The sequence below is a fragment of the Vicugna pacos genome, chromosome 1 (assembly GCF_048564905.1).
Source record: "Vicugna pacos chromosome 1, VicPac4, whole genome shotgun sequence".
Classification (NCBI taxonomy): domain Eukaryota; kingdom Metazoa; phylum Chordata; class Mammalia; order Artiodactyla; family Camelidae; genus Vicugna; species Vicugna pacos.
Genome location: NC_132987.1, coordinates 55,619,906 through 55,644,497, shown reverse-complemented (window position 1 = coordinate 55,644,497; position 24,592 = coordinate 55,619,906). Strand labels below are relative to the sequence as shown.

At 41.0% G+C, this 24,592-nt stretch overlaps 1 protein-coding gene across 1 annotated transcript; it reads left to right on the top strand.

Moving 5' to 3' along the window:
- The first annotated feature begins 5,384 nt into the window (after nucleotides 1-5,384).
- SST (somatostatin) lies at nucleotides 5,385-6,852 on the top strand. The gene is made up of 2 exons (XM_006200976.3): nucleotides 5,385-5,630; nucleotides 6,486-6,852. Exons 1-2 carry the CDS (start codon nucleotides 5,493-5,495, stop codon nucleotides 6,696-6,698), a joined length of 351 nt encoding a protein of 116 aa, XP_006201038.1. The 5' UTR covers nucleotides 5,385-5,492; the 3' UTR covers nucleotides 6,699-6,852.
- The last annotated feature ends 17,740 nt before the right edge of the window (nucleotides 6,853-24,592 follow it).

The window sequence follows — 24,592 nt, the reverse complement described above, 5'->3', positions numbered from 1 at the left end:
CAGGGGCACGAGCTGGGACTCTTCCTGCTGAAGTTCAGCTCAACAGAAGCTCTCAGAGAATTACAAGTCCTCATTCTCATGCTTCATGGAGGTAGGCTTCTATAGAAAAAAAGGTCCTTATGGTATCCTCACCCGAGCACACTTGCCCTTGGGCAAGAGCAGTCTCCATGCTCACTCCAGCCTGCCCCCACCCCCAGCAATGCACCCCAGTAGTCTGCCCTCTACTGGATGGGTCACTTACTCCAAATTGATCTCCCAGTTTTACTTAAATCAAAACCTGCCTTTAGGCAGCTGTAGGCTAGAAGACAATTCTATATAGAAATTCACATTAAAGTGTTAATGAGTATCAAGTTTAAGTGCACTATGTCTTTTGCACTAAGGAAATGTACTAAGGAAAAGTATATAGAAGTCTAATTTTTTAATGGTTTAATATACTAATTCTAATGAATGGATTTCAGCACCTATCTGCTGCATTTTTGTGAAAGGGATCTCCTTGGACCTTCAGGTCACACCTACAGTGCCCTCAAGAGGAAGGCCTGTCTGCCTAGTGGGGTCAGAGTATCAGCGGGGACACTGCAGCTTCCAGAGGCTGGTTCACTGAGTGTCACCCCTTGGTGTAGGCTGACAGCCCCCCTCTCAGCAGCAATGACAAAAACAGGACTTTACCTTTTTTGTCACACTATATGGATAACCAAACACTTTCACTTACACTGTCTGATCTGATTCTTAAATCATATTTTAGCAAAAGCAAGGATTATCAGGCTTATTTTAAGCAAGAGAACACTGAGCGCTTAAGTCGAGGACCTCAGACATCTAGTCCAGAGCTTTTCCCACTATTTCATGTTGCTTCTCTTCACTTCCTCTAATTCTTTCTGCTGTCTGGGAAATAAAAATGGTTTTTATTTACAAAATGTCCAGGAAAAATCTTTGTCAGAAATCCACTTCTTGCACCCAGGAATTCTTGGAACTTGAAATCATTGTAGGGAATGTCTAGATCACTTGTTTGAAATTGTTGCCAGCTTTTCATCTTGTTTTCTTAACTTGAGATCTGCATAAACCATCAGCATGTCTTGTCAACGCTACTTCAAAATAAACTTCGAACCTAGCCAGTCCTCACCTTTTCATGGCTATCACTTGTGTTCAAAACACCACCTTTTCTTGTTTCAACTAGTCTGGAAAATAAAGTCTTCAATAACGTGCACAAACCACCTCCCCTTCCATGGAGATGGGCCCCGGGGGTTGGCTGCTCAGGTTGAAAGTATGAAATGCCTTTATGCCAAGTTAACCAGTTGGACTATGGATGTTTAAGGGAGGTTATGTCCATTTCATCCTGGCTTTTCTTTTCTTTTAAATGGCTCTTAAACTCCTAAGTTATTTTCCTGAATCTCCTCCTGCTCTCCTACAGTTTATTCTCCACTTGGCAGAAGGCATTGCTTTAAAAAAAGTCAACTCAGGTCAATCCCTTGCTCAAAAATCCTCCAATGATTTTCTTCCCATGATCTTCAAGGCTCTCTGTGATGTGGTCCCAGCCTGCCTTGCTGGCCTCATCTCCTAGCCTTCTCTGATTCACCCACTCTGTTCTAGTTCCCTTGCCTTGTTTCTGATGTTAGAATGTACCAAGCAGGCTTCCACTACAGGGCCTTTGAACAGTCCTTCCATCTGACAAGGAAATGTCTTTATTCAGATATTTGCATGGCTAGCTCCCTTACGTCATTCAGGTCTCTACTCAAGTTGTTCCTCCACTGAAGGGGTTTCCCCTCACCATCGTGCTTTATATGTTGCTTTAGTTCTTATCAACTGGAACATATATTAATTAATTGATTGATTGTTTATGTTTGTCTTTCTCACCAGCGCTTTGTTTATCTAGTTCACTACTATATTATCAACCTCTCAAGCAATGCAGATTCTTAGTGCTTATTTATAGAAAGGATTTGAGGGAATCAATTTCACAGATGGAGTAACTGAGGTCCAGGATGGGAAAGCAGGTCAGTAGCAGCAAAACACAAGAGCAAGTTTTCTTTCTAACAGGCCTTTGAAAATGCCCACTGCACCCGACTTCCTCCCTCCTGCTCCATAACAGTCAGGCTCTTTTCCAATATAAAGTTCTCATTTTGAGAAAGAAACAGCATTTTAACATCACAGTGTACTGTAGTTTGCCTCTTTATTTCCTCCAACTTGAACTTGTTGATTACCAGGGCGGGAGGGAACCACAAAATTACCTATCAAGCCTTTTATTTTGCAGATGAGGAAACTAAGACCCAGAGAGGAAGCCTCCAACTGGACTGTGGCAGAACCAGAACTAGAACCAAGGTCTCTGGACTCCAGGTACAGTTACTTTCTGCTTCCCTGCCTTGCTTAATGTTAAACATATGTTTGCTTATAGATTTTATTGTTTCTTATTCAGATGAGTTTCTTCCCCTCGTACTGGCTGGTAGTCACCCTCCCCAAATGCACATTTCACAGGGATGTGGTAAATCACATCCTGGCCCGATTGCTGCCTGTGAAGGAAGCCAGCATGCCTCCTAGAGGCACTCGTATCCCAGCTGCAGACAGCTCACCCAGGTGTTTCTGGCATTTTTGAGTCAGGGAGGGTGAATGTTTCTAAGGACAATCAACAGCCTCCCACGACCTCGCCACTTCCTGCCTGTGTGCCCTTGTGTAAGACACCGTGCTCCCACATCTCAGTTTCCACCTCTGTGAGATGGGGCTAGCCTGCCCTGATGTATGGGATGAGAAAGTGCTTTGTGAACCCCAGAGGGCTGCATAAGGATAGGGGAAGTCATTCCTGGTGACCAATTCCAGGAAATAGGGTCCCCTGTTTAACCATGCACAGCTTCCCCCTCCCAGCGTTTGGGACTTGGGAGCAATGCCCTGGGGATTGGCTGTGGAGAGCTCAGGTTGGGGAAGTTTGAAATGTCTTTGTGTTAAATCAACCTTTATGCAAAACTTGCCCACAGGGGTGTTTAAGGAAGAATTTGTGTCCCCTTTTGTCGTGATTCTTCTTCTTTCTTAAGTGGTTCCTAGACTTCTAACAATGTGAGAATTATAAACAAAACAAAACAAAACAAAAGCCCAGAAGTGATCTCATTCACAGCCTCAGTAATTCGGCAAAGGTAGGAGGGAAGCAACCCAGATTTTACTATCCTCAAGTAGGTACTTAACTAAAGATCATGAGTATTTTTTATGAGAAGCAGCTGAGAAGGGTGGAGGAAGGAGAGGGAGGGAGTGGAGGCAGAGACTGGGAGGGTTATCACAGAACAGAGCAGGAAGGGAGGGAGTCGTGCAGAGAAGGCAGGGAAAAAGACAGATTGAACCAGGCTAAAGTCAGAAAATGGCTGGGGAGAGGGAAGTACAGCAAAGAGGAATGAGGATGAGGAGTTAAGAGAGAAGATTGAATAAGGAAGATTCTGAGGGAGAAATTCAGAGATGGTTAGGAAAAGGAGAAAGAGGAAAGAGGGGAATGAGAATGTGGATGGGAAGGAGCAGGAGTCTGGGGAGGGAGGCAGAAGAGATCTCAGAGCACAGAGTGAAATGAAAGGGCTGCTATTTGTCCTTTGGCTGGCTCCTGTTTTAGGAAAACCCTCCTTTTCTACTCAATCGGGCTGCCAACGGCAAGTCCTGCGTATAGAAGATGTGTGACCATTTGGGCGTGCCTGGAGACTGTTGGGTTGCTATAACTAGACTCCAAATCCCCAGCTACAGGCCTAGGAGGGTTCTGGGATTATAGAGAAAATAACATGTATTTCCTAGGGTTGTGTTCCACAATGCCAGATCCATTGCTGTCCGAGATTATTCCAACACACAAGTGATTTTTAATGCCCTCCTTGTGCTTAGCCTTGTCTGGACTCACCAAGCCCTGGAAGCTATAGATCTTCCTGCTGTGCATTTTCTTATTGCCTTGGCTTACAGACACAAAAAGGAATGGTGACAATTATTCAAGCCATTCAGGACACCTCCAACCCCTCCTGATTTTTCAACACTGTGGTCTTGGTCTAAGTAATGAGAATACATATGTGATGCCTGGCTGGTGACAGGCTTGGTCAAGTTCTTTGCTTCACCTGGTTTCTGAAGATACAGTAATTTTTTTCAGCCTTTACTAGCTTAAAGTTTATAAAATGTCATCCCTTGAAGAGCCTGCAGGGATCAGCTAGTCCATGCCAGGACATTAGCTGGCCATTCCTTGATAAGGAATTATTTGGGGTGAGAGGAAGAAAATAAAAAGCTGCTAGAACTATGATCTAGACAGCAAACATCTAACCAGACCACAACCAGAACTCTAGAATACCATTTCTCAAATTTCCTTTCTATGCGTGTGGGGAGTATGAGAGTAGTGGATCTAAGAGTCTGTTGGTGCTTTCCCCACACAGAGACATACAATAATGGTCACATATGTTCATAGGGTTCCTGGGCTTTTGTACTTCCAGACTGGCAGTTCCTGACCTAAAACTGCACCTACCGGCCAGGAATCTGTTAGAAAACTCACAGTCGAGTGAAAAGGACCCTGGCCTTGGAATGTGGAGATTTGGTCCAGCTGTGTACTATGTGAGCCAGAGAATTTCACTACCCATTTCCAGGCTCAGTGGCTCAAACCCTGAGGCTCAGTAGATGGTTTCTGAGATTTCTTTCTAGCTCCAAGTTTCTAGGACGAAAATGAAGTCAATCTCACTTTTTTTTCCATTTAACTTTTTTTTTTTTTTGTCACTGTAGAAGGGCAGGTAGACTAGAAGGATCTCAGGGGCTGAGAAAGAGGGATAGAGGATGAGCCTAAGGTACTTTCCTCCGCTGTAAGGAAAAGAGAAGTTCTTCTGGAGTCCCATTACATCTTAATCTACAAGATTCTTTACAGAGATAATGGAGAAAGGGATGATTCAGTCCTTCTAAAATCCACATTCCACTCTCAAATCCGTTCTTAGAGGAATGCTTCTGAATCTCAGCTTGTCACATGCATATACGTTTGCATTTGGTTCTCCTAAAATGTTTGCGTACGGTGATGGATAGTGTTGTCCAGATACATTTATGCGTACGCAGCTGGGTATGATGGTGCATTTGCATCTCCAGGGGCTGAGTGAGTGTGTGTGTAATTGAGTGTGTACATATGCAAGTGTGTGAGTGAAATTTGGAATGTGTATGTGCGTAGCACTGAGTAAATATTAAAAGATTGTGTAGATGGTGTGGCATGTGTGGAATCATGGGGACCTGTGTGTGTGCGCAGGGTTTTTGTTTTTTTTTTTTTAATAAACCACTTTTGATTGTGTAGCCTCCTCTCACTTCTGTGATTGATTTCACGAGGGTAATGGTGCGTAAAAGCGCTGGTGAGATCTGGGGGCGCCTCCTAGTCTGACGTCAGAGAGAGAGTTTAAAAGGGGGGAAACGGTGGAGAGCGCACAAGCCGCTTTAGGAGTCGCGAGGTTCAGAGCCCTTGCTGCTGCCTGCCATCAGCTCCTAGAGTTTGATCAGCCGCCCTCCTGCTCGGCTTCTCCGGCGCCGCAGAGATGCTGTCCTGCCGGCTCCAGTGCGCGCTGGCCGCGCTCTCCATCGTCCTCGCTCTGGGAAGTGTCACCGGCGCGCCCTCGGATCCACGACTCCGTCAGTTTCTGCAGAAGTCTCTGGCTGCTGCCGCTGGGAAGCAGGTAAGGAGACTCCCTCGACGCCTTCTTTCCCCTCCCCTGAAACCCCCAACCTTCCCTTAGCCTTGTCCCCGCTCTCTTGGGTGGACTCAAGAGGTGTTCCAGACGAGTGTCGGTGTTTTTCTGGGTCCCTCAGCTACCAAAGCTCTCGGGAAAACTTTCAAAGTCCGGAATCCGTTTTTACCTCTTCTTTTCCTGATCAGCGCAGTCGGTCACAGTTCAGGTGAGTTCTTCGGCATGCAAGAAAATTTCAAGACATGGGAAACAGAGCTCGAAGGGATGATGGTATCTATCCCCGGTGCTGACCACGGAAGGTGCTGACCCAGGTGCTGAAAGCGCGGACTTCTGAAGCGGCTGTCTTCCCAAGCTGTACCTTCCATGCAGCGGGACTAGGGGGCTAAAGGGCACTCTGCAGCCAGTATGTTTAGGATTGTGAAAGATTTCATTTCCCAAAGATGACTTAGTAAAAACGGTAAGAAAAATCCCAGTGTGAAGCTCGTGCTATGGAAATTGAGTGAAACAAACTGTTGGCACATGTTTTATCTTTGCAAAACTAACAATCTGCTATTTCTTTCTGTGTGTGTTTTAAACGTACAGAGGCAGAAAACGTGCAGGAACATTTGATTTTTTAAAGCTCCTTTGTGTAACTTGCTGATTAAAGCAACAGCCCTTGTTTTTATATCCTTAACTGATTTTAAGTGTGACAAAAATTGCACAGCTGTGAAAATTGGGGTTTGAGTTGCGGTTGAATCTTTTTTTTCAAACTAGGCGTTTCCATTTCTTCTTCTCCATCACCCTTATCCTCTCTCTCTCTCTCTCTCCCTCTCTCTATCTCTCTGTCTCCCCTACACCTTGCAGGAACTGGCCAAGTACTTCTTGGCAGAGCTGCTCTCTGAACCTAACCAGACAGAGAACGATGCCCTGGAGCCAGAAGATCTGTCCCAGGCTGCTGAGCAGGACGAAATGAGGCTGGAGCTGCAGAGATCCACTAACTCAAACCCGGCCATGGCACCCAGAGAACGCAAAGCTGGCTGCAAGAATTTCTTCTGGAAGACTTTCACATCCTGTTAGCTTTATTAATTATGTTTGTCCCTATAAGACCTCTGATCCCTCTCCTTCAAACCCCATCTCTCCTCCCTAATTCCCCCAATCCTCAGCAACATGCTCACATGAGAAACAGAAGACTGTAAATACAAAATAAAATTGTGGTGAAAATTATGAAAAACAAGACTGGTTTTTTATTGAGTAAAACTTTCTGTTTAATAATACGTGATTAACTTCAGCTGTGATTTCAGACAAGTTGTTTGAGATATGCACTCCAAACCTCACAGACACACTTTTTAAAATTCCCTGTGGTAATAAAGGTTATGTTTTAAGTGGTAACTCTGATAGTTCGGATCGTTTTAAACACAAACAATTTCAAATAATTATGAATTCTAATTTTAATCTAGTGATAACTATTGGAAAGGGCTGCTACAAACATCAATTACACATTAAATACATTTAAAATTATATGTTGAAATGAGAATTAGTATTCATGGGTAGGTAGGTTGAAATGCCCAACTAACCACCAGAGTGTTATGTAAAATAAATGATATATAAAAAATGGAAGGAAAAATCATTAAAAGTTGAAGCAAAGAAGCTGGCTTAATAGCTAAAATAAAGTTCTGAGGATTTAAAATGTTTATAGTTTGTGAACGGTTATCTAGAGAAAAAATATTGCTTTAATATCTTTTTTTGACACTCCTCTTTGTAACTGAATAAGGCTAAATGATAGTTTCTGTTTTAAATATAAGCTCCTAAATTTTTTCCCTCGGGGAAAATATCTGTTTAATTATAGGATTCCAACATGAGAGCTATGGGTTGCAAGAAACGTGTGTTGGGTCGTCTCACTGACTGCTACACTATCAGGGGTATTGGAGTAAAATATTGTCATTGCAGAACAACTGAAGGAGAGATCTGAAGCCTTCTTTTGATGTCATCAAAATGTGACTAAAATAAAGATGCAGACAATAGTAAAAATACTCAGTACATGCCAGCTATTATTATTAGCATTATAATAATATAGTAAATGGCACTGCTCACAACAGAGATAGAAACATTGCTCATTTAACTCACAAAGACCTTAAATAGGTGTCCCTTTGGAGATGTGTGTTTTAACTACAAACTGTATTTCTGAAGAGCTGCCAGAATAAGAAACCAAATATAAACACATAAACTCAGTCTAAACCCCCATAGTATGGACTTACTGATGGCAGCATATAAACATCTAACAGGAATTTTGTATTTTAAAGAAAATGTTTGTGTTAGATAACACACATTTTTAATATGAACATGGCTCAGAGGAAGTTAATTCCTGAACAGCTGATCAAACAAGAGAAAATCTAAGCCGCTTAACTAATCTCTGTGAAAACAGAACATCCTTTGAAGTACTGGTGCATCTTTTATTTACAAGACGTTTAGGAGGGAATTAATGAGTGTCCATTAGGGGATCTGTCTGTGTTAAATGCCTTATGTACATCTGGTTACCACCAACTCAATGGAGTAATAAAATCACATTACTATGATTAAAGCACAGAAGAGAACACAACTTAATTATTTTCTGAGCAGTGTATAGATTGTATGAGTGCCAGGGGATTTTAAGTTTTTAGTATCATCTTTAGTCATCAGTTCCCAACAGTGGTATGGAAATAGTTGGCAAGAATTATGTAGTCATGTGCCCACATATAAACTTATTCTTTATTTAAAGCTTAAATTGAATGAATCATTTAATTAGGGCTAGCTGTCTTTCAGCCTCAGTTTTCCCAACCTCATAAGTAGAGGATTGTACTGACAAGGGCACACATATCCCTTTCAGATGTGACTGTCATTTTGTGCTTCGACATTGACAAAACTGCTGAACAAGTACCGATTTTTGAACATTTTAAGTAAGATGTGGAACATAGTTGTTGTTGTTGTTGTTTTAAATATACAGAAGGCTTTACTTTTTACTTCCTATTTAGTTCATTTGTGTTCCTCCTAAGTTTGATTCACTGAAAGAGTCTAGTATTCTAGCCACAACAGACCTTTCAGATTGTATTTGCCTTCCTCCTTAACACAACCATAGGTTTCAACAGTCCTGAGCCACCTGCTACTTCTTTTCAGGGGAGAGCTTGGGCAAAATAATTCTCTTTTCTGGGCCTTAGGTTCCCCATCTGAAAATAGGCATAGTGATAAAACCAATCCCTTGGAGTTATGAGGATTCACCAAGAACATATATTTAGAGTTCTTGGTGTGTGGTAAACAGCTGGTAAGTTTTAGATGTTATTATTGGTGTTAATTTTGTTCTCATGTGTGCTGTGCTTTCTAGCCTCTCTTTCTTTGCTTTTGCTATTTCTTGACATTTCCATAGGTTCAAATCTAACCCCACATTCAGGACTTGTTTTACATGCTTCTTGCTCCATAAAATTCTTGCTCTAAGCCCTCAACTGGGATATCTCCCTTCTCTGAGTACTAATCTGTATCTCTTCCAAGGTGCTTACTTATCACTTCCTACAACTTATTGTAGTTACATGAGGGTAAGTAGGAGAGTGAGTATCGATATGTGAACTTGCAATGAACAAATGTGTGTCTGATTCATATGCATGGTGCAATCAGTACCTCAGACAGTGCACATAGTATATTCTTAGTGTTCACTGAAGAATGAATGAATGGTCCATGAACTTGCGGTCCCAAGTGAAACAAATCTCTATTTGCTAGGTGACAACTTTGTTTCTTAGGAATAGCACAGGAAAATTACATTAATGACTATTCTATGTGATGCTGGTGTAACACCAGAAAGACATAGTACATGATTATAATTTTTATAACCAATGAAGCATGTAATTAGCAGACTCACTCATTTTGGAAGCTGCAATCAGTCCAATTTTCCTGAATCATTATACAAATTTCCTCGGTAGGGTCTGCTTAGCCGCCCAGCAACCATGGGGCTCACAGTTATAGAGAATCAGATTCACTGACACTTTTTCACATTGGTTTATCTTAAGATCATGCAGATCCATCACATTGGTTTATCTTAAGATCATGCAGATCCACTCTTGAGCTAATGCAGGACCAATTTTTTCACCTTGGCTTAAACTCTCAATATATAGACAATTCAGTTTTATGGTGACACAAAATATACCTTTAATTCTGAATATTAGACATGAAAGAGGGCTCAGAAATTATCTTGCCCTCAGCATTTACTTTACTGGAAGCTGACATATACAGAGGATACCTGTCCAAGATACCTAGTAAACTGATGCAGAGTCTGGACAAAGCCCTAAGTTCCCACTCTTAAAGGCTTGGATTTGGAGCCCTGGGAATTTTCATTGGATTTTATAAATTCAGTAAATTTTACTAAATAGGCTTTAACATCACTGAAGTTGGTATACCTCTCATGGTCCCGGATTAATATTCTAGATTACACAAGTGGCCACCTCATTCCAATTAGCTTCATATGTCTCTGGAACATGGTCCATTAAGATGGTGAAATTGTTATGTAGAGATTAAATAGTTCTATTAAAATAAATACTAATTCAAAGAAATTCAGGCTTTTAGAGTAGGGTTCAAATAGATAAGAAAGATAATGCATTCCTAATTAATGGCTGCTTAATTCTATCTTTCCTGTACAAAATATACATAAAAGTACATTTTCAGTTCCAATGCTGCACTAAGGTCAGATGGCACACATTGTGAAAGAAGCATTCAGCTACCCTGGAATTATTATGCCTGGGTAACAATTTATTTGACTACAGAATACCCATTATGAGAGTCAAGAATTAGGAATTTAAGTAGGAAATAGCTCATTCTTCCTTATTTTTCCATCTACATTCTCCCAGCCAATCAAAGATGAAAGGCAGTGATTTTACCAGACTTCTCACCAACATCTTCTTCATCCTCCTTTTTATTTGCTGTTATACATGGATTAGCATGATAGAGTCACGTTAAGACCACACAAGTTTCGTACCCTTCAAGAAATCTGGAGTTTCCTGGCTCTCACGTTTTTCTTTCATGTGATTTATGAAAGCACTTCTTCCTGGTTCCACCTATTAGGAATCATGTGGTGGACAGATTTCTGATGTTGTTGCTGCTGCCTTTCTCCTTCGACTCCTCTTTCTCCTCCTCCTCCTTCTTCTCCTAGTTTTTCTCTAACAGTCACTCCTCTCTTTGACCACAGCATCCCCAATTACTTTCTGTTACCACTCCTCTGTGCCTGTTCAGCCATGTGGCTGGCATGAGACTGACTCCAGTTCCAGTTCAGAATGGACATTAGGATGGATTAAACCATTCAGAATATATGACCCCCTGGTTATGGGGATTGATTCATGGCTTGAGCACCTGACCCATCACAGCGAACCTTAAGACTTTTGTGGGGGCACTGCTGGGACATCTCTTTCTTGCTGATTGTGGATGAGGAAGCATGAAAGGTTTGTCAACCATACTGAGACAGCCAGTGCAGTCTGAAGACCTATGCTGCAGAAGGCAGAGCAATGGTACGTAAGGGAACTGGGTCTCTGGTGGCCTCACTGAAGTATGATAGTAAGCTTATCCCAAACGCCAACAGCAGCAGCAGCAACGATGGCGATTTTTACCTCTAACCCTCATGTGTATTATCTAAGTAATTTTCTATATTTTTAAAGAGTAGTTCAGGTTTCCTTTACTCTAACCAGATGCTTTCTTATCCACACACTTAGCATTACCTCATATTATTAGTAGTGTGTGTGTATATGTGTGTGTTTGTGTATGCACAAATGTATGATTCCATAGGTATGTGTTTGTTCATATATCTGTAGCTGTTTATATGTTTAGGCTTGTCCTAACTTCCCAATGAGATAAACATTTTCAGAGGAAAAAGACTTTGTGCTGTTTTGAAACCCCATTTTGTGAAGATTCTATACCAGCTTCTTTACAAATACTGTTGATAATAAAGAACAAGAGAATCAGCTTACATTCATTTAATATTTTCCAATGCATTAAAGTGTTCTACTGCTGTTATCTCATTGAATCTTCACACATTTTGTAATTTATCAACTGAGCTTAGAATAGGAGTTTATACTTCATTTTCCACAAATGTAAAAATTGATGTTCAAGGTATGTACATAACTTGCTTACAGTCACAGAAAGCTTATGTGGCAGAGCTTAAAATTAAGACCAGCTCTTCTGAAGAACCAAGTAAAGCCGACCGTCCTTTTCAGTTTTAGGGACACCACAATCAATCAGACAGTGGTAAAGTAGGTCAAGCCCTTTGCTTTCTGCTCTCCCTCTGCTGTTTGCTATGGCAAGCACTGACATCTCATTGCTGGGGTTGACATCCCTCCAAATGGCCGCTGACATCCTAGGATCGCATCATACCCACTGAATTCAGGGAGCCTGTTTTTATGGCAACAACCCTTACTGTCATTCCTGGCCTGCAGAGAAGAGACTGTAAGAGCTTCACAGACAATTCATGAGGCTTCTCATTCAGTCGCAGTGAAAAGAGTGTCTCTGGATCATTTCATGGAGCATAGGTAGGAGACGAATAAGTAGGAATTATCTGATTATGTAAGATGTAATAAAAAGTATCTTTGCTTTTGTCTAGAGTCTTGACTTTGGGCTTCCTTATGTACTCCACCTCAAGTACCTTTCTTGAGAGTTACATCCTGGTGAAGATAAGATACCAGTGATCATAACTTGAGGTCTCCCCTGAGGAAGGTCTACCGTCCTAAGTACACTGTATTTGCTTTTCTAAAATTGTCAAGTTATTATCATTAACGTGTCATTTATTTTACATGCTGTTGTGTGGCTGTCATACTGCTGAGTATATGAATGCAGATTTATTTTTTTAGTAATGAGCTCTTTCAGTCCACAAATATTTATTGATGATCTGTCTGCTATGTGGAAGCTACAAAGATTAATTAGTTAAAGTCTCTGTCCTTGGGCAGTTCAAGTCTGAATGAATGTTCACTGTAGGTAACTAAAAGACATTGATTCTCAAAGTGTGGCCCTGGACCAATGACATTAGAATCACCTCATAACTTGTTGGAAAAGCAACTCCTTGCGCCCAACCCCAGATCTACTGAATAAGAAATTTTGGTATTGGATTCAGAGATCAGTGTTTTAACAAGCCCTCTGAGAGATTCTAATGCACACTAAATTTTGAGAACTACCGTTTTAAGACAAGAAGGAAAAATATGAGGAAAGTCACCATGGTGAAGATAATATTTAATTTTTTAATTTTCGTATTTCATTCCAAAATTTTTATCAAATAAATTTACAAATAAAGTGGAAGTTCCTTTTTATCTCATCCTCAGGTATATTCGCATTCCCCCCTCTCCTTTTACTAATTCAGTGTGTATTCTTCCTGCCTATGGTTTTATACTTTAACTATATTTGTATGTGATCATCAATAATATGTTGTATTGCTTTGTGCTTTAGCTATCTTTACATGTAGTAGCTTAGTTGTATTTTTGGAAATCTCTCCATTTATATTTTTTCAGTCTTTTAAATTTCTGCATAATATTTCATTGTGCAAATATATCAGAATTATTCTTGTCTTCCTCTGTTGTTAAATAGTTTGGCTTTTTTTTCAGATTTGTTCAGGAGAGTGAAGTTATTGATGTCATTAGCTCTTTCTCAGCACTGTGTGACTGGGGTGATCTCTCTTTACCAAAGGGAAAAAATAAAATCAATATAATTCTGCTGGTCTCATGGTCCGTTTCATTTAGTCAAAAGAATTCCATGTTTCCAAGCAACTTCTACATTATAACTTGCTACCATTGAATATATATATGCAAAAGATATATGTATAATTAAGCATACCATTGAATATAAGTTTATCTACTTACTGCCCCTCTGTTCTTATTCATTTCATCAAAATTTGGCCTCACTTAAATTGGTTCTTTGGAAATCGTCTATAAGGAGAATACTCTGACTCTCAGCAGGTATTTCAAACCCTCTTGATTTCAGTTGGTGTAAGTTCCCATCACATGGTTCTAGGGGAGACAGAGAATGGAAGAAATCTGCAATGTCCTATTTCAATCTCTCTCCGGGAGGAATTGAATCAAGACTAACCTGGGGGTGAAGTGGTAAAGGCTTTGTCTGCCTGGGTGGATAAAGTCACAAAGAAAATCAATTGTTCAGAGCAGGGTATAGCTCAAGTGGTAGAGTGCATGCTTAGCATACAGGAGGTCCTGGGTTCAATCCCCAGTACTTCCTCCAAGAATAAATAAATAAGTAAACCTAATTACCTCCTCCAACCAAAAAAAAAAAAAAAAAGAGCAAGAACAGAAAATCAATTGTTCATTGGGACCACATCCAGACCATTACAGACTGAAGCTGTTGAATCTGCTATAGGCCTCTTCAGAAATCTAGTTACTTTATATCTGGTGAATTTCATTATTGTAACAGTCCCAACCAGCTCCCAGGGGTTCACCAGTGCCCTTCTGATCCTGGCCTGAGAGCTGTCCCAGAGTAACATGCAGTTGAACCTAAGAGAGAGAATCATAGCATTTCCTGGCAATGTTCTAACCCATTATTTAGAATTTGAACCTGTCCTTGAGGCTGTGTGCTTACCCATCATTTAATACTTGAACTTGCTCTATCATATCCCTATCCAGAGGATATTCAGACTCTGATTAAATTTCTTTGGTGATGAAGGATTCCCTCTCTCCTGAGGTAGTTCGGGGCTAGACAAAGTTTAATCACTCCTTCAAAGAAAGTCCTCCAAATATTTGCAGAGCGCACCCATGCTTTGACCCCATCAGTACACCCATTACTCCCTTCTCCCTCCTGGCCATCCTCAAGTTCTTTCTATTTTTTTGCATGCGACATGGATTTCAATTCTTTTACTCATCTCTGCACACACTTGAGTGTGGCCTAACCTTTGTTTTTGTTTTCTGAGAGGAAAACAAAAATTCTAAAGATCTAAGAAAGAAGGATTTTAACTACAGGTTTAAATATATCAATTTCCTTTTTTTTGTTTTTTGATGGACTCTGCTTCATGGTACCTTGGCTATGTTGATTATATATTAGTTGAAATGAAAGCTGATCTGTACTGGCTTTTTGGTTTCATTACTGTCACCAAACCATGGGAAGACATTTTCTCAAAAATTGGGAACTTTTTTTTTTAATATATATGACAAAAATGAGGTTTAGGGAAGAAAAGTGTAATACAACCTCCAATGTTACATTCAGGGTTAAAATTTAGTCCTCCTGATTTTTTTTTACCAGTGTTCACTACACCATTTTTCCAAAGACACTTGTAGGTATCAGTCAGACATAAGTTAATTATAGGATTTAAGACAATCTGGTGCTTGGAAAGGTCGTGTTGTCAACTTCTGCTAAACTAAAATACAATGAATAGAGCTGGGCAGCTGGGATTCCTAATTCTAGCTGGTTTAGTTTTAAACCCAGTGCAGTGCCACCCAGTTCTCAAGAAGGACTGGTGAATAACATTTTCTTTGTGTCTATTTAATGACAAGAACACTACCGAGTGCTGAAGCGCCAACCACAGGCTGTGGACATTCAGAGACTCAGACCGTGGCCTTGAGGAGTCCAGTGCAGAGGGGAAGGTCGACATGTTCATGGACGAGTGTAGGAAGTCCCACAGCTGAGGTGTAAAGCAATTGCTACAGGAGTGCAGCCAAGAGAAAAGAAACTGGAGTTGCTGAGCCTTTAACAGGTGGTGGCGAGCTGAGTCATGTGACTGTTGCTCCAAGTTGAGGGGATAGAGGCAAAAACACAGAGGTGGGGAAATGCAGGGTGTGTTTCAAGGATGATGAATCTGTTTTTATATGTGTTACCTTGATCTAGATTTTTCCTTGGAACCGAAAGGGCAATTTGGGCTGCTGCTTGTTCACACTTTTTTGGGGTGGTTGATACAGGAAGACAAGGCTTTCCCTGAGATGGATGGAGGATGAATTAATTACTTTTTGAGATGATGTGTGAGCATTTTTTAGTGTCTTTCTGAAACTAAAAAGCATTTGCAGGGGTCAAAACAAAGAGGTCTTGCTACACACTGCAGCCCCAGAACAAAAACAAAATGTTAAAGTAGCTAGTCAAAATGTTTTTTGACAATTCAACCTTAAAATGACTTTAAATAAAAGACAGAGAGCCATTTGGAAGGCTGATCCATTAGCATATGGCCTTTTATTTCTCTTAATTGCTCGCTATTTCAGTATCTTTTTTCCCTCTTGCATTTGTCTTAATTTTTATGGAAAGTTTAATAACGTGATAATATCCATGATTCATTTAAAATTCAGGGCAAAGCATTAATCAGAATTTTAGGGCTGAGGGAATCATCCAGTGATTAGAGGGAAAGCCTTTGTTATAGACATAAAGAATATAGCTTTCTTTTAAAAAAGCCCATCTAATTGTGTGTAGACCTTAATAGTATACAGGGCACTTTTACAAGTATTAATTCACTCATTCAAGATAAAGTACTGAGTGTCTACTCTGTATGAAACTGTCCTCTGGTGCTGGAGATATAAATACGAATATGGCATCATCCCTGCCCTCGAGGAGGTCATGGTCTTTTGGGAAAATATGCTTTGTAAACAAAGTTATGACTAAATACAATAGCAAATATAGTCAGCTCATAGGCAGGAGTAAATACATTTGTCTGTGGGAGTGGGAGTATCGACCTAGGTCCTGAGGATGACTAGAGATTTATAAGATGAAAGGAGTTGCAAGATGATTCAGTCAGAGGAAAAGCAGGTGCTGAACACGTTGATGAGTGACTTAGACTCATTTGGAGGCAAGTAAAACAAACCCATTCATACTTGCTTAAACAAGAATGGGAGTGTATGACTGGGAATCACGGGCATCCTGTAGATTCCCTAGGGCAGAGTCCTGCCAGGCAACACGGTGAGGCTGAACACGAACAGAAAAGGTATCCCAGAACCATAGTTATCCTATTTATAGCTCTCTGTCTAAATACTTAAATTCTTGGTACTTGGCCCAGCTTGGGTCCAGAATCTATTCTAGCCCTACCCACATGACCAGATTGGGAAGATCATGTGATACATACATGGTTTCCAAGGCTCTCCTCTATGGGTGAAAGCTTCAAAGAAGGGAGTTTGAAGCCTGCAAAGGTAATCCAAAAGTTGTCTGCTCTCAGCAGATCTGAGACCTTTAGTAAGAATTAAGAAATGCAATAGTATCAATGGGTGGAGTGGTGATGGTAGTGATAGTGGTTGTGTGTGTGTGTGTGTGTGTGTGTGTGTGTGTGGTGTGTGTGCTAATGGAGATCAGGACGTAGATGAGACTGGAGAGTTGGCATGAATGACATTGTGAAAGGGTTTTAATCTTTTTGGTTTTTAGATGATGAGTGACTTTAAAATATGCTGAGAGTAAAATGGTCAGAATTTCATTTTGGGTAGTTAACTATGATGATGGTGTAGAAGATGAACTAGAAAGGGATAAACTGAAAAAAGAGAAGATATTTTAGAGGTAGTTGAAATAGTCTAGGTAAGAGACTAACAGAGCCTTAATTAGGCAATAAGAATGGGTAAAATGGGATGAAATGGAAAAAAATTTCAGAAGAAAGACATAACTGAATATTGAGGCTATTCAATGTGGCTGGGGATTTAGGAGGAAACTAGCATGGTTTCCACTTTTTTAACGCAAACAGCAGAGTAGCATGGGGTGCCAGTCACTAAGACAACAGAGAAGAGAAGGCTTAGGGGATGTAGAGTAGGTTTGTGGCGGGTATGTTGAGCTAAGAAGCTAAGGACCACCCAAGAGGAATGGTGAAGAGATACATTTCCCTCGGGAGTGAGGTCTAGGCTGGAGAAGAGATGTAGGAATCATATTTCACGGATGGTAGTTGAAGGCAAGGAGGAAAATTATCCAGGAAAAATGTGCAGAGTAAGAGGAGGAATGGAGAGAGGACAGAGCCCTGAGGGGAATCCCTCAGAAGAGGTGTTGAAAGGGAATAACCTCAGAGAGGAGCTTGAAAGGAATGACCATAGAGATGAGGAAAACAGGGGTGTCCTGGACCCGAAGGATACAGAATTTTAAGACAGGGAAGTTGTTTAGTCATCATCCTGTGCTGTAGGGCAAGTAGATATTATTTCCATTTCATGGGGAGAAAATGGACTTTGGGAAACATAAATGACTCATTCAATTACATAGGGCTGATTAGTGTCAGGCAAGACTAGAACCGGGATGTTTTGAATTTCAGCCCCATGTTCTGTCAACCACAGACCATGATGACAGTGCCCCAGCAGAGAAATGCTGGAGCACTCCTGGCTCTTCTCGGGAGGTGGGATGGGGGCTGGGGAAGTGTTGGAGCTGATGGCCAGGTCCCCTAATTGCTGTTGTGTTGTGTCTCTGGTGGCCAGCTCAGAGCCGGTGGGTGGCCCGGAGGAAGCAGCACAGGCCTCCCAGGTGGGGCTCCAGCCTCGAGGCCAGCTCTGCCTTTAAATGAGGCTGACTTCAGCCAGGCTGGGCCTCAGTTTCCTCCCCTGTACAATTGGGTAGGCGTTAAAGTGGACAGTCTCCCATCTCTAATTTTATGATTCTGTTTTATGATACGGTTTATTGGGTTTTTCCTCATTACAGAGGGAACATATCGTCATAAACTTTCAATTCTGTTTCCAAGCATGGGGGTGAGAGGGCGACTGGAGTCACAGAGGAAGAACTGGAGACCTTTATCTTTATAGACACAGATAAATCACAATTTACTAGCTTCTGTAAAACCTTGGCTGAATATGATAGGGGACAGAAGAGTTAAGGGAGGAGGCAGGGACTGGGGGAGTGGGAAGATTGTAAACAAATTTAGAGTGATAACGGTGAAAAAAACAACAAGAAAGAAAAGAATGAAGCCACTCTAATTAAAAATAGCTGAAACCCCAGAGATGTGTTTAAAAGCAATCACACTGGATTGTTCAAATTAAGAACAATAAAGAAATGGCTATGCCAACTCACTCCATATTTGGAGTGCCTTTAAAAAATAATAATCAACTGATATTAGAAAAAAGCTTTTCCTCTTGCAAATTCTCCCCTTGCTGCAGAAAGAGGAAAACAGATAATTTCACATCATTTCCCTCTACTTTTTGGGTGCTAGGATGAAAGGAGAATGAAATTAAATCCACTTTAAATGTTTTCCTTCCAGGCGGTAAAGCTGAGGGCATCATTTATCCCAGCCCTGGTACTCATATAATCTGGGTGCCACGGGAGCCCTTGAAAGTCATTAAATAAAAAGAAGACATCAAATAATAGAAAAGAAGGCAATTAAAATGCTAGACCCAATAAGATAGAAGACTTGATTTTAATTCAAGTCCAGGACCCAGAATATTGGAAAATGACCAATGCTAGAGAGGCTGTGGACAAAAGGGAGCCTCCTACAGTGCTGGTGGGAATGCAGTTTGGTGCAGCCACTGTGGAAAACAGTATAGAGATTCCTCAAAAGACTAGGAATAGACTTACTGTATGACCCAGGAACCCCACTCCTGGGCATATATCCAGAAGGAACCCTACTTCAAAATGACACCTGCACCCCAATGTTCATAGCAGCATTATTTACAATAGCTAAGACGTGGAAACAGCCTAAATGTCCATCAACAGATGACTGCATAAAGAAGATGTGGTTTATTTATACAATGGAATACTATTCAGTCATAAAAATGACAACATAATGCCATTTGCAGCAACATGGATGCTCCTGGAGAATGTCATTCTAAGTGAAGTAAGCCAGAAAGAGAAAGAAAAATACCATATGAGATCGCTCATATGTGGAATCTAAAAAAAAAAAAAAAAAGAATATAAATACAAAACAGAAACAGACTCACAGACATAGAATACAAACTTGTGGTTGCCAAGGGGGCGGATGGTGGAAAAGCACAGACTGGGATTTCAAATTTGTAGATACTGACAGGCATATGCAGAATAGATAAACAAGATTATACTGTATAGCACAGGGAAATATATACAAGATCTTGTGGTAGCTCACAGCAAAAAAAAATGTGACAATGAATATATGTATGTTCATACATAACTGAAAAATTGTGCTGTACACTGGAATTTGACACAACATTGTAAAATGACTACAATTCAATAAAAAAAAAAACAAGTTAAAAAAAAATAATGCTTGTAGGAGTGGAAGGGGGACCATGGCTTCTTTGTTGCCAGGCCATCGTTCCTTCTATAGAGGAGAAATGGACATAGCTGACCCATTGACTCTGGTAGTTCTAAGGCTCCCTGAACCTTGGAGGAGAACTGGGTCTTGCGCAGGGTGCATGCAGAGGGTGTATATTTCAAATGTGGAGATCCGCTGGGATGGGATCTGTTTCGTAAGAGGAAGACAGCTTAGCCTGGGAGATCAGATTTAAAGGTTTGTCTTCTTTTGTATCTGTTCTGTCTGACTCTGGGCGTGGGCCCTGGGGTTCTTGTGACTAAGAATCTCTACAGGAGGCCGCACTTGCTCAGACTAATGGCTCTCTGCGTGCAGCAGGATCCCAGATTCAGGCCCTTCTAGTCCAGACAACCTGAAGTTAGCTACCCTAGGGAGCACAGGCCCCCCAAACACATTTTCCAGAAGGTCATCTTTGTGGCTCCAGCACTGAGACAATGTCCACCTGTTTCAGGAGATCATGGTGTCTCTGGAATCCCCCTGTCATTCCAGTTTCTGCCCTTGGTCATCCCTGGGGGAACATTGGCTCAAAACCCTCAAAATGTGCATATGACAGCAGAAAGTGTTCTCTTTTCCACTCTTTCCAGGGCAGATGCAGAAGCAGGAAAGGCCAGAAATTGTCAATGAGTTTAGGATGGGGCTTAAAGAATCATGTCTGAGCCTTGCAGGAATGGTACAGACTCTTAGAAAATGGTGAAAGGTCCCACTGCACAGACTTTCCAGGTGCTGCCATCTGCTTGAGGCCATGGCCCGGGGAGTGCATCTGTCTGCCCATGGCCATGCTGGGCTCATTGACTCTGGGGTATTCAGTAAGGAATGAATGTTTCCTGAATCTGAGAGGCTCTTCAACCTCAGTTGCTTAGATAAGTTTTAAGAAGTCTGAAAGGTTTCATTGTTGTGATTTGTTTGTTTGCTTTTCTACTTGAGAATCCGTATGATGTAGTTAGAAGCACACTGGATTTTAAATAATGGCAACAGCACAGATTCTCTCCTTTAACCCTTTCCTCTGACATGAAATAAGTGTTACTGTTATTCTTACTTTACAGTGAAGCTTAGCAAGATTGTGGCAGAGCTTGGAATAGAACCTGGCTGTGTCTGACTTTAAGAACATTTCTGTATCAACTCCATATTAGAAAAGAGTCATAGCCCCCAGGCATCTCCTCCTGTTGCACTTGGGTGGGTCTAGCAGTGAAATCCAGCACAGGCAAACTTTTGGGAGGTCTTGTTGAATAGGGTCTGTAGGAGATCAATCCAATCAGCACAATTATTAAGCAAATAGTGGGAAATAAAGTTTTCTAGGTGGAGAAGAGATTGCAAACCAGTTGGATGGACTTAGTATGGCGACCAGTGTCAACTCTTCAAGGGTTGTGGATAGAGGAGTGAGTGTCTAGGTCCACAGCCAGGCAAAGATCAACAGGCAGAGAGACCACATCCAAAGTCCATCCAGCATTCACTGGTTGAATTCAAGGTGAGCTGGTGGCAGGGAGAGCCAATATGATTGTTGGATCGTGTGAGGGTTGGAGGCCTGACCAAGTGAGGGAATAATCAAGGGACATTTTGGAAAGAAAAAAAAAACAATGACAGTATTTGATGACCAATTAGACATAAGACCTTAAGGAGAGTAATGAGTCAAGCGTGACTCTGAGGTTCCTAACTGAAAAAGGTATATGCACACAGATTTCTTTTCCATCTCAAAACCATGCTAAGACAAGGCATCCACAGGAACCAAGTCAGGTATAGCTCATGGATTTGGGGAGAATGGCAGAAAATATTGCTCTCAGGAATGGAATTTAACAGAAACGTATGACATTCATCAAGTATGGAATGTTTCCAAGAAATTGCTCACTTGGAGATGACTTCTGAATATTGTTAGTGAAACTAAAACTTTTTTTCTAAATTCCTCTAAGGCATTTGAAGGATATCAATTTCAAATATAATTCATATTAAATGTGTGGTACTTCTGAGGCTCCTCATTGGTCCTGCTTATCTGTAAGGTGCATTTAGGTGTGTCCTTGACTGATATATAACAAAAGGTGTTTTTGCAACTGATTAAGGCAAATAATAAAGGAAATTCAGAGAGGGGAAATTGCCTAATGATTATAGTACTTTCTAGTGAGAGAGAGAATCTGTACTTCAGACTGAGCAACAGAAGCCTCATAACAGACCAAGAATAATGTATTAGGTTTTACTACACTAGAAAAAATACCTAAAAATATAATATAATTTCCTCTGCTGTAATTTTTCTGCCACTAGACAAACTTCTGTTGATCTGCTCCATTCTCGGGTACCCTGATCCTAGAAATGGGGTGCCCTGGATGAAATAATGTTAATAATAAGAAAATTAGTGTCAGTTTGGGCTCTTGGACTCTTGTGAATTTGGGTAATTTGAGTCACTCCCCAACCCTAGGTGAACTCATCTAATTCAGGCATAAATTTATTTTATTATTACTGGTTTATTAGATTCCAATCACTGCTGTAACAAATTAGCATTAGGTATTGGCTGAAAGTAACACAAATTTATCATCTTATAGTTCTGGAGGTCAGAAGCCCCAAATCAGTCCCACACTGTCGACAAGGCTGTGTTCCTTCTAGAAGCTCTGGGGAGAATCTATTTCCTTTTTTCAGCTTCTAAAGACTTCTCACGTTCCTTGGTTCGTAGCCCTACATCATTCCAGTTTCCTCTTCCATTGTTACCTCTCCTTGTCCTTCTCTGACTCTGAGCTTTCTGTTTCCCTCTTGCAAGGCACTTTGTCCTTTGGGCCCATATAGATAATCCAGGATAATCTCCTCATGACAAGATTCTCCATGCAATCACATCTGCAAAGCCCCTTTTGCCATGTAAGATAACATATTTGTAGATTCAGGAATTAGGACATTAACTTCTTTGGGAAAGGTGATTATTTTGCAGACCACAAATACATTTGCCCAAAAGACTAAGGGCCAGTCCCTGGTTGTATAATGTTCCTAAGTCACAGGTGTATTATCCAAGGTCCTAATCTCTGAGATGGGACTTGACTGAGCAAGTCAATGACAATCTTAAGATGGGTCAAAGGAAAGTCATTATTTATGGCTAAAGGGGGACCATGAATACAAATAAGACTGCACCAGAAGGACGGTAAGCAGAATGGTGACATTTCTTGGATATTGGTCACATGATGAACACTTAAAAGAAGTTGACTCCCAGCCTTTGGATCTGTTCAAACAAAGGCTGGACTATTATTTGGTAGGGATGTTAAAAGGAGACTCAAATGATGGCAGGACTCAACGATGTTTGTGATTCCTCTAATTTTGAATACCTGTTAGTTTACTAAGTGGATTGGATGGGAGAGTTCCATTTTGTTCAGGAAATACTGTCCCTTAGTAGTCATTACTCAATGTATATTTATAATGATGAGTCAAATAAAGCTCCAGAATTCACCATCAAGAAGCAAAAGTCCCAGGGAACAAAATGGACTTCACCCTCACAGTTTCCATTAAAGTTAATGAAAAGTTAATCATGTCAGTAGAAGTGACATAGTAGAATCTTGAGAAACTTGAGTAACAGAGGGCTCCAAATGGTATTGGTTGAACATTAATTCATGTAACTCAGCTTTACATGAAGTGGGGATGATAAAGGACAGTGAGAGATTGTGTTAATGCTTTGCAAAACACTTCAAATCTAGCTGTAGCAACATTGCCTCTTAGCTTGAAGTGTTTGTCCCAATGAACCACTTCATTAAAAAAGAGTGGTTTGAGCTACTTAATAGCTTCACTATCAAGTCATGAAGGCCCTGAAAAGCAGGCCTTGCCATTAAATTGTTCCCATCCTGTCTGCAGAAATGTCTGGCCTCTAATCTCAATTTCCTCCTCTACTTTTTAACCCTTTCCTAATATTTTCACTTTGGGATTTCTTGTCTTTTTTGTTATTTGAATGCTATCTGCTCATATATAAATGAAGGAATGGAAGGGGTTGGAAGGGGTTGGAAAGGTGTGTGAATAGGCAGTGGAGGGGGTAGTGTGCCGAAAGGGAGGCACTTCAGCTCTTGGCAAATTCTTAGACTCCTAGAATGCCAAAGCTGGAAGGGATTTTGGAGATTGCCCACCCCCAATCTCTTATTTTGTAATTGAGGCAATGGGTCCAGAGAAAGACAGGGAGTTGTCCGAGGCCTCAGCAGGACTAGTGAAAGGAAGGAGGGGAGGAGACCTCACTCCCTCTAGCTTTCAGGTTGGTGTGTTCTTTCTACTGATGATCATATTCCATCTTCTGGTGGTGGCCTGTGGCTTCCCCACCCCTCTTAGTCTTGCGGAGGGCTTTCTGGTGCCCCCCAACAATTGTGAACCTAAGGAAGCCCATGACAAGAATTTGAAACTTTGTCACTCGCCTACCCTCATCCCCTCAAATCGACTTCTCTCTCTCTGCTTGATTTTAAAAGCTAATTGACTAGCACATGACTTTCCTTCTTCTGGGCACTTGCTCTCACCTTTCCCTCCACACAGGATGTCCTCCCAATCTGGACGGCATCCCTCACTCCCCCCAATGGAAAGTGTTCTCATCCCTCTGAATCTTTATAGCTTTTATAGCTTCTCTTATGTTTTTCTCTAAGGCGCTGAGTGTTTTCTAAATTGTATTAGTTATTTGTGTAAATGTCTTAATGCACATAGTGATGAATTTCCTGAGGACCAAGCCCAGATCTGAGTTAACCATATATTCCCCATAGGGAGGCCTGGCACACAGAGGGTAATGGTCACGGTGACGGCAGATACTAGCAAAGCCAGAAATTGTTTATACCTTCTTACAGTTACTCACGCCTTTAACTCCACAACTACATGAGGTAATGTTTTAAATCTCTACTTT